Genomic DNA, 10,698 nt, shown 5'->3' with positions numbered 1-10,698 from the left:
TTTCGACCGCCATCACTATTCTGGTCATGGTAGGTCATATTATTTCATGGATGGACGACGAGATGCTTTGGGTTGACTATAAAATCTCATGTTTGTTGGTTCTTAAGAATCAGAAATCCACAAATTATCTAGTAACATGACTTAAACACAAGGACTCTCCGTGTCCCAGATTTCTCGACCAGTCGTGCTAAACACTATGCTTATTGGTTTGTAGATGATGATTCGGGGATGTAATTATTTTTTGAAATATTTTTTATTTAAAAATATATTAAAATATTTTTTTTTAAAAAAATGGTTTTAACCTGCATAACAAAATAATATAAAAATACTAAAAAATATAAATTTAAAATATTTTTAGAACTCAAACAGAAACATTTCCTTAATTTACTCACCAAGTGACACATATGGTGATATCGTTCCATGCACGTGCCATCATGACAGTCGCTTATTTTCACTACAGAAAACACCCTTCATGATGAGCTTGGCCTTGGTTTTTTATTTTTTATTACAACCCTCGAAATAAATCAATAATTTTGGTGATGTTTGTTATTAAGATTAAATCGTATTTTTATGATTCAATTATAAATATTATTTAAATATATTTTTATATAAAAACACTTCAAAAAATAAAATCTCAACATTTACAAACAGTGACTTCATGGCTATCCATCCGAGTTCACCTTTGTTTATGTATACGAGCCAACCATAAATTTAACTCTCCACTTACAAAGGCCGATGTCCAAGCCCGTCACCGGCTCTAAAAGGAGACAATCACAAAATTGCATTTAGAGCCATCGCGCACTTTTTTAATGATGAATATTTGGAAATATGGACTAATTCATATTTTAAAAAAAATTATTTTGTTTTAAATTTTTTAAATTTTAAATTGTTTTGATAGACTGATTTTAAAAATAATTTTTAAAAAATAAAAAATAATTTTAATATATTTTAAAATAAAAAACACTTTAAAAAATAACTATTACTATATTCTCAAATGGACACAAAATCCCCTATTCTCAAATGGACACAAAATCCCCAAAAGGACAGCTCGCATGCTTAAAATATCGACATTTTAATATTTAGCACATAAATTCAAGCATGGAGTCCTGAAACAGTGACCAACACACGGGGAATGCCTGAAAGATAATATGACATTGCAGTTGAAATTGTGTCTAATAAAGTTTTAAAAGTGCATTTAGTTTTTAAAAATATTAAACTGATATTTTTTGTTGTATTTCTAATATTAAAAATAAAAAAAATCTTAAAAAATCATTTGAATATATTAAAAAACACAGTTTTCAAAAATACTGTATACCACAATATCAAATTCACACCTAACTATTTGAGGAACCTGCAAACAAGGTCAAGAAAAGAAAAAAGAGAACATGCAAACTGCGAAACCTAGCTGCGTCCAGATGGGGGACCTTGAATTTTGGAGAATAGTAACATTCAATATGCTTTAGACCAATTACAAGTAATAAACAGTTGCTCTATGTATGAAATGGAAATGAGGTAGCAGATAGGAATTAACTAAATCACCAAAAGGAAATATCGTTAAGATGACAAAAAGTTTCGAGTGCACAAACCTGTTTACAGTCTGCTCCAATATGATATTACATTTCAATTACATGGAGAAAGAAATCTGCTTTATTATCTATTTAATCAAGCATAAAAGAATAATATACATGGCTTGGAACATATTTATGGACAAATATAAGCAATCGAGGGCAAACTATCAGTTCCTTTATGCACGTATTATACACACGTATAAATAATATTCATGGCTAGCCCATCTGAAGCAAGGAAATTCGTCGAAGGGAGAAAAAAATTGCTCTAACGAGCTCTTTCACTTGTGGCGTTCTCCAGAGATATCTGATGGACATATATAAAGAAAAGGCGATAATTATCAGTGCTGTGGATGAATTTGTTTCAACAAAAATTTACTTTTTTTCTGCTTCGGATTCCTCCAACATCTATGCCTAACATTAACTCAAGGTTAAATTAGAACCCTGGCTCATAACCAGGGAGGATTACATGCTCCGAAACAGCAGTAGCCACCACTTTAACAGAATATAGACTCACTTTTTATTTTTTAAAATCATAGCAGTAATTGAATTACAATGCTAGAATTAAAAGTGCAAAACGAGAGAACTATATGAATTGAATTTTCATGATCATATGTATTACACGAGAGTAGAGGTGTGAGTTTGCAAGGTTCTAGCCTCTAGGTATTAGGTTTGACACTGGTCACCTAGAGCAAGCATGCTGAAGGGACTTTCCGAATTTTCCTCCCAGCCTCTCTTATACTGGGATGGTATAATTAACTTCATATCATACAAACCTAGCATCTTTAAATCCATGCATATGACAAAAAATTTGATAATGTTTGTTTACCAGAAGGAGATCTTCATCGGTGCCAAAGGATTTCCGTGCTTCTTCAAGGCATCTTGACGACATTCTCTCATGTTTTCTGAATTGAAGTAAGTTTCTCAATCATAAAATCACAGGGAAGCATACATTTTTTAATTTAAAAAAACATAAATGTGAAAAATTTTGATAGTACTACATAATACAGCAAATAAAAATGTCTTTGTAGCAGGGTCTTAAATATAGTTCCAAATTTGATGATTCGGCTGAATGCAGTTAAAATCAAGTGATATTATACACCCATTACAAAAGCACGAATGATGTAGCAACTAACGTTGCATTTTCCCAGTCTTTTAATAGTGCTCCATGGAGGGCTCAAAGCAGTACAAGGGAAAGTATACATGATGGGATTTCAGATGGATGGAATCCCAAACTCATCATCAATACATTAATGGGATGCTAGTTCCCATAGTATATTATTCCTCTAAAGGATTTTCAATCAAATATATATTATTCCTATGCTGATTTGGCATCATATTTGAGCCACATGTTTTCCTGACACCTCCATGGCAAACTACGAAGTATTCTTGGAGGCAAGTAATTCCTAATTCCTAACTTAGTTGTTTCTTGTGCTTGCCACCACAACATAGCAGTTTTGATTGATTCTTGAAGAATCGTGTCATGCAGAATGCAAAAGAGCAGGGCCTCACTGGGCAAAGGAATCTACACAAAGTAGAAATAGAAGACAACAAATTTTGCTAATCCAAAAAAATATTTCCTATATCTGAGATCTTAAAAATAACAGGGGCTGAAGAGAATTAGAAATCATGAGGAAAATGAAGGTCATACCTAGAAGCGGCAGGATCTCGAATCTCAAACTCGTCTGTGCCAGCATCATAGCCACATATCACAATGTAATGACCTAATGCATAAATAAATCACAAAAATAACCTCAGAAAATACATCTCAAGAAATTTCTGACATGGAAAAATTAATGTTAAAATAAAATAAAATAATCCTAGACAGTTATAATCTGATTGTGTTGCTCTACAAACTCAATCATCATTGAGATTCAGATGAAGTAAATATATCATCCTATATTACACTAATCAAACAAATTGCAGGAGAAGCTTGTGAGGAATTCAATAATGTACACAAATTGAGTATTCTAACATCTGATTACAAACACACCATATCATAAATAATTATCATGGGATGAAAATTGCATCAACATCCACAAGGTCTGACCTACCATGCCTATGGCATGAGCTGTGATTATTTTTCATAAGTTAATCCATTACAATGAATCACAATTATTTTCCGCTACAAAAAAGTAACAAGAAAACCAGGAGTCCATTTTTACGTGATAGAAAATAAAGAGATACTACAGGTGGAAAAAAACATCCCCTCACCAGCATACCCTGAGTTGCCACCATTTAAGCCTGGTAGAATAGCATTCTCCAACCAAGAGTGACTGTGATAAATGTTTTACCAGAAACAGTCAACGTTAAGTTTTTCCATGTTTTTTTTTCCTTCTTATGAAGTCATCTGTTAGAATATGAATAAATGAAGAACATACAAGAAACATAAAAGAAGATAAGGGATAAAGTAAGACAGACAGAAAATGGGCATGGGTATATACTATCATTCTAGCGTGTGACAGTTAAAAGCAGAAAGTAATTCCAGAAAGAATAACAACAAATATGATGTTAAATGAGATCCTCATCCACACCTCAATTTGTACTGGTTAACCAATGCAATTGCAATATATTTCCCTGACAATATGAAAAGAGAAATTTCCCTTTCATTGATCGACCTGCACTGTAGAAAGGAAAAGGCTCATAAACATCATCTACATAAAAATTGACATTGATTTTAGAAAGGTACATATAGTGGCTGGTGTATGAATTTAAGGCTTTAAGTGAAATGTAAATTGTTTTGCAAATCATAATAGAAAGTTTTGAACTTTCTGTCAATGCAAACTACTCACATACATTAACTGCACAAAACTGGCATGTGAAACAAAAAAAAAAAACACATTACGACAGATGACTATGAATTATGTGCTCATAGATATACCTGTATATTAATGCCTTCTCCTCGTGCCTTTTGAAATAACATATCCACTCGCACTAGATCTGCAGGCAATTGTTCCTGCATGAATTTAAAGCAGACCTTTACGAGCATTACAGCAACAGAAATATCACCAGCCAATCAAAAGAACCAGAAGAATAATGCAAAAAATCATCAAAATGGCCTATATACACAAGCAATGCTCATGGAAAATCCATAAAAAAATTAAATGCAATATACAAAACCATGGAATATCACCTTGTAAAATGTCTCAACTGAATAGTTTGGATTTGCTCCAGGTGTTACCGTGTAGAAGGAAAAACTAACAGAATACTTCTGCAGTAAATATGCCAGATCCACTGTCCAAATACTGCAACAAGATATCGATTTCAAAATTCATGACAATATGTTGGCATCGATTCAAAGAAGTTGCGTGCTTGATTCATTGTTATCTGTGCAACCATATCTTTATCTGTATGCCATGGCATGATATAACCAATTACACTGAACACAATATTATCTATACCTTTAGACTTTCTAAGCGATAGTGATCCAAATTTTCTACAATTTGGCAGTATTAATAGTCATTTCATTTTCATTCTTTTTCTGAAGGTCGAGAAATAGAACTGAAGCAGCAATTTCCATATTGGAAAAACGATGTCCAAAAGCAGTCAGCAACTTGCAAAGGTGATCAAGTAAATTTCCATGTGAAACGCATAAGGCTATAACTATGTTCATAGGAAGAAATGAAATCAAGTTTCCACCAAAAGAGCGAGTAAGAAACTGGCCTGCTTTCGTCAACTGCTCTCCACGAGGTTAAAAAACTATGTTCCAGGTGTTGAGTTTTTATTCTTGCAATCTACTTTAGAAATTCTAAAAGTATAACACGTCCATAGTTCTTAAGATATTATTACAATCACACCAGGACACTATGATACATACAAGAAATGCTAAAATCATAACCTTTTCAATGCTATCTCCAAAACCTATTTTATAGAATAGCAGAACGAGTTTCAAACAATCAAGTAAATCTCAAAAGAAGTCTCGATTGCTTAGCACAAAAACCTTCCTCCAAAGTTTTCTAAATAGCAAATGTTAGAAACGAAGCTGAAAGGATCTAGAAAAGGCCTGCTACCAAATAACTCAAACCAATCATCAGCGGTTGCAAAAATAACATCAGAGCCCTTATCGGCTATAATATAGAAATCACGTCCAGGATTTCCAGTAGCAGAAAACCCCGAGTGATCAATCTAGGCTACATAGAGTTTCACAAAACCGCTAACAAAAAACAACACCTAAAGCTCAGATTTCTGTGAAGAAGAACAAACCTACTAGTGCAGCATAAGTCCGCCAAGCCCTGGATGCTGCAATTATTGATACCGATTGTATTCAAAGCCATCAAAACACAAGCAAGGCCACAATCCCAAGAGTGAAGCTGCTTTATATGCGGTACCTATAATATTTGCACAGAAAAAAATTAAATCCAATTCCAAGCAGATAAAACCACAAAACGACTGGTTGAGAAAAAGCTTAGATTTTCTTACCTGAACAAAATGTGAGCAGGGCAAGACAGCAGCAGCATCTTCACATTTTCTACTGCTGGACGATGACGATGGCTGAACCAAACCATCTGGTTTTCCTACTTCTACTACTAAATCTTGTATATTAAGAATTTTGTTTAATAGAAGATACAGTGGCCACATCAGTTGTGACCAAATTAAAAACCAAAAACCCCGCGAAAACAGTAACACTCAAGCATCCCCCGACTAAATTAGCCTTATAATTTCTTCACCCTGATGTAAATTTAAAATAAGAGAAAGTGAGGCTGTCATTCAATTTCTTGAAAAAAAAAAAAAACTCAAATAGCTATACACTAAAACAATTATAACTCAGGAGGATGTAAATATAAAGAAAGGATGGATGATTCAAACAGAAAGGTTGATATCTAAAATTATAAAAGATGATAGATCCAAATTACACTATCTAATCGAGTTTTCAATAAGAAATAAATTATATTATCAACTAAATTATGCAAGTAATTAATTATATTAAATTATGTAACGGTTATCATGGATAAGGAGGAAAAGAAAAATGCACCTTTGCAGAAAAGATGATCCTTTTCGAGTTTATCGTGCTTGTCGCAGGCGGATTCAGCTGCTTTGCTTTTCGGTTTTTTTCTTTTCCTGTGAGCCTTAATTAATTAATTAAATAAATAAATCGAATAGCTGGTTTGCGTTGACGATGGTGTTGTGGGCCTATTGGGCCCACTGTGGACTGGGTTCATTTTTAACTCAGGCCTTAGCCCCTTCTCCTTTCACTACCTGCAGATCTACCCCTGTTGCCTCGTGCGTGGTTCTGGTTCTTTTTTAATTCCTCAATAATGCACTGCAAAAAAGACATGTCAATAGGATTCAGTTGAAAAATATATGGAACTCTGATGACTTAAATGGGGATTTTCTTGTTAGGACGACCAATCAAGAATTTCTGCTGGATTTATAGATTTTTTTGGAAAAAGCTACAAGAAAAATAATTCAAGTGTGAAGGTCCTCCTAAAAAAAAGGTTTTGAAATGTGTATATTTTAATTAATTTTATGGGTTTTAAAATTAATAATTATATAAATTTTTTAAGATTTATAAGATTTAAATTAATAATTTTTTAAATAAAAATTTAAAACCTACGAATTAAACTATACCTTTATTGATTCAAAGCCACTGAGTTGAATGTATGGTCTTGTGCACAAGCAAAATTGTAAACTCGTCAGAAATGAAACAGGGGCCATGACTTATGAGGAAGACAGGCCTGCCCATCTCTTTAATGGATTGGTTACACCGTGGTCCATGCTATTCATAAGTTTAGAAGACATTGATAGCTTCAGCGAGGAGAAGAGTTCAAGCCCGCGTCCATGACTTGTTTGTACTGTTTCTTATTTTATGAGGGGTCATGGGCTGTAAAATGTTGAACATGCTGACTGAGTTTTCCCAGCCACAGAAGACGGGCAAGAGCTCGAATCTTAAGCTTCACCGCCTCCAGAGGGTTGCTTTCGGAGAGCGAAAAATTAAAACCTGCGGACACCATGCGTCGAACTTTGAATTTGAAGCTTTTTGAAAGATGAGTACAACCGTAGCGGTCTTATTAAAACAACTTCATTCATCCAAAGGCCACCGAACACTCCAGCACTCACTATGTTTTGGATTTTCTATTCACGTGAGACGGTTTGGGACTATAAGTAAGGTTGTAGTTTATTGATTTTCTATTCACGTGAGACGGTTTGGGAGGTTGTAGTTTAAAATATTTTTTATTTTAAAATAATTTAAAATAATTTTTTTTTATTTTTAAAAGTTATTTTTAAGGTTATAACATCAAAACAATTTAAAAACATAAAAAAAATTAAATTTTAAAAAGCATAATTTTATCCGTATTCCCGAACATACCAACATAAAAATCTGCTATCGGGCAGTAAGTATCCTAGCTATAGCCAGAAATTAAAGATAACTTGATACAAAAGTTTAAATGAAAAATTACTTCAACTAGTTGAAAGTTTGTTATCCTTTTCACTAACGACACCTTTGAGACTATCAATTGAGCTAATATTAACATAAAAGGTCAGAATTTGTAAACTGAGAGGGTCAAAATGTATAGTCTTGCTGTTTTTTTTTTTGAGGGGGGTGTGGATTTTTAAACCTTTAAAAATTGTAACTGGTTTTAGAAAAAATTCAAACTTTGGGTGGGCTAGGCGTGGTCACCCCCCTAGATTCGTTTCTGGAAACGTAGGAATACATTAAGGAGATGAATCTGAAATATCATATTTAATTATTTGATTTTGAAAAAGAGGAAGGATGATTCAACGTTTTCAACCTATTGAAGTGACAAAATCACGCCTTGTCAAGGTTGAATTGAAAAGGCGGGATGAGAAAATGAAAAGGAATGAACACCATGGAAAACTAGCTAAAGTTCCTGCATCAAACTCATCGCCTTTTGCTTTTGCCATCACGGACGGCTATAAAGCAAGCCCTTTCTGCCCTCGCTTGGTGGATTCTTAACATGCTTTTAACTAGCCGTTGGTGGGCCTTGCCTCTAGCTAAGTGGGCGGAAGTTGAAACTCGAAGTCAAGCAGTGACAACTTTTATATTATGTTGAAAGCTCAACGACCCTCCAACATCACATGGAAATTTCTCGAGGGACTTGCTGATTTTATGATAAATTAGCCAGTCCCCGTGTCTTGTCCCTATATTTAGATAAATGAAATTTGACATTGCTCCAATGCGAGCATTGATACATGGCAACCCACCTCCAAAAGAAATCAGTAACTGATCAAATTGAATAGTTCTTGGTACAATCGATAATTAAAGAAAAACTACAGCACATCATAATCATCCTGCTGGAATTAGATTCATTTTAGATGCTGAGCAGATTCCGGGGGGGCCTGGGAGAGGGACAATCCAGGTGTTTGATGGGAGATGGCAGCAATTTCTGGACAGTCCGCTTAAGGTTGCAAGATGGGCATTTCTGTATCGTTGATTAATTAAAGTGCAAATAGTGCTTGATGGTTGGAAATGGGTTCCAGGGCCCTCTCTCTGCGAAGGTGGGCCGTTTGATTATTTGCACGTCTAAGGTCGGTCTGCCCATGTGGAAATTGGCTCTCTCACTTGGCCTCTCTGTTCAGTTTCCACCAGAAAAAGGATAAGGCAGAGAGGTTAGATAATTGGTTAAGTTGATTGTTGCGGTGCCGAAACCCTTTACTGCTTGCTTTTTGTGACATGATGAATGCAGGCACAATATTAGAGACAATAGGGGCTGGGGAAAAGAAAACATTCTGGGATTTTCAACTTTTTTCACAAAAACACACAAGTCAAAAGGGTTCGCGTGGCCTTTTTGAAGCAGCGATGGTTAAATAATGCCACGTAGGATTAGGTAATATCCGTCCTATGCATATAGAGAATGGTAAAAGCACTTTCCGCTCGGCGTCCTTTTCTAACATCTCTCAGACACTCAAACGGCTAGATCACCTAAATGTGTCTTCAGTGCACCATTCAAATAATAGGTCAGATTACCATATGGCCCTTGATTTCTCATCTTGTTGTGAAATTACCATTTGTCTGTAACCAGCCAGCTGGCAAGTGCCCCCTCCCATCCATGAGGCAAAACACTAGTCTGCTCCGGAAAACCTCGAGGCTAGCTGAACCGTAACGTCGTTGACCATCATTAGTAAACGCGGCGCAGTATTGTGATTAATATTTTGATAATGATGATTTTTTAAAATATTTTTATTTTAAAATCTATTAAAATAATTATATTAATTTATATTTTTTTATTTTTTTATATCAGTTCATCAAAAAATATAAAAAATATATTTAAAACAATATTTTTTAAAATAATTTTAAAACATAAAAACAAATAAGTTTTACTTATTAACTAAACATTAATCGAGAAAACAATTAATATGGTGGAAAATAGTATCCATCTAATTGAAAAACACACAAGTGTAAGAAATTGTTTGTTTGTGCGGGCAGACATGTCTTTTAATTTCCCTGTATTTCATTTTTTTTTTATTGTTAACGTTAATAATTTTTTAAAAAAATAAAAAATATTTTTATATATTTTCAAACAAAAAATATTTTAAAAAACAATTTACAACAAAAACACCATATCTGAATATGATATTTGGGCCACCATAACTACATGTCGTGTTAATAAAGTTAATTCTATAAAGAATGACAAATCATGCTATGTTGTTTTAGCAAAACATCTTTGACAAGCAAAGATTTAATAACATAAATATTTAATATAATAACTAAATGATATTCAAAAAAATAAAATAAAATTAAAAACTTTATTTTTAAGATATAAAACTAGAAAATTTGTCTAGCTTGTATTTTTTAGAATATAAGAATTAAGATTTTTAATCTAAAAAAGATAAAAACTTAGAGAGGTTCCTCTTGCCTGATCTCGCTCGAGTGAGCATATACAATTTGTTGCCATGTTGTTTTGATAGTAATGATGTTTATTGGCATTTTTAGGCTATTTTAAAAATCGTCTTCTCAGTTGTACATGACCTATATATTTTTTAGGCAGAATTTAATTATTGTCAGGATATAAAAGATGAAAATGATTGGAATAAAAGTTAAAAAGATAAAGAAAAAAGCACCGAATAAATTTATTCTTGAAATACTTTTGAAATGAATTGTATATTTTCAAAACAACATGAAGACATATTTATTATTTTTATTCTGAGTAATTATTAATAAAATACTTTTTTT

General features: G+C 33.3%; 1 protein-coding gene across 1 annotated transcript; it reads right to left on the bottom strand.

Annotated features, from left to right (window-relative positions):
* Positions 1 to 1,540: 1,540 nt before the first annotated feature.
* On the bottom strand, positions 1,541 to 6,648 carry LOC105134904 (guanylyl cyclase 1). Its single transcript, XM_011039528.1, has 10 exons — positions 6,538 to 6,648; positions 5,985 to 6,233; positions 5,769 to 5,893; positions 4,699 to 4,810; positions 4,447 to 4,521; positions 4,100 to 4,188; positions 3,780 to 3,841; positions 3,217 to 3,289; positions 2,395 to 2,470; positions 1,541 to 1,872 (listed from the first exon to the last, which is right to left on the bottom strand). Exons 2-10 carry the CDS (start codon positions 6,141 to 6,143, stop codon positions 1,834 to 1,836), a joined length of 810 nt encoding a protein of 269 aa, XP_011037830.1. The 5' UTR covers positions 6,144 to 6,233; positions 6,538 to 6,648; the 3' UTR covers positions 1,541 to 1,833.
* Positions 6,649 to 10,698: the final 4,050 nt, after the last annotated feature.

This window comes from Populus euphratica, unplaced genomic scaffold (genome assembly GCF_000495115.2).
Source record: "Populus euphratica unplaced genomic scaffold, PopEup_1.0 scaffold1.1, whole genome shotgun sequence".
NCBI lineage: Eukaryota > Viridiplantae > Streptophyta > Magnoliopsida > Malpighiales > Salicaceae > Populus > Populus euphratica.
This window is presented reverse-complemented; position numbering and strand designations above follow the sequence as displayed.

Bases quoted from the DNA above. Each gene is read 5' to 3' on its own strand.
- LOC105134904 (XM_011039528.1), bottom strand. From the start codon at position 6,143: ATGTGGCCACTGTATCTTCTATTAAACAAAATTCTTAATATACAAGAT. The intron at 4,811-5,768 runs GTTTGTTCTTCT...ATCTTGTTGCAG, and splicing joins GACTTATGCTGCACTAGTAG to TATTTGGACAGTGGATCTGG. The intron at 1,873-2,394 runs GTAAACAAACAT...TATGTCCATCAG, and splicing joins CCGATGAAGATCTCCTTCTG to ATATCTCTGGAGAACGCCAC.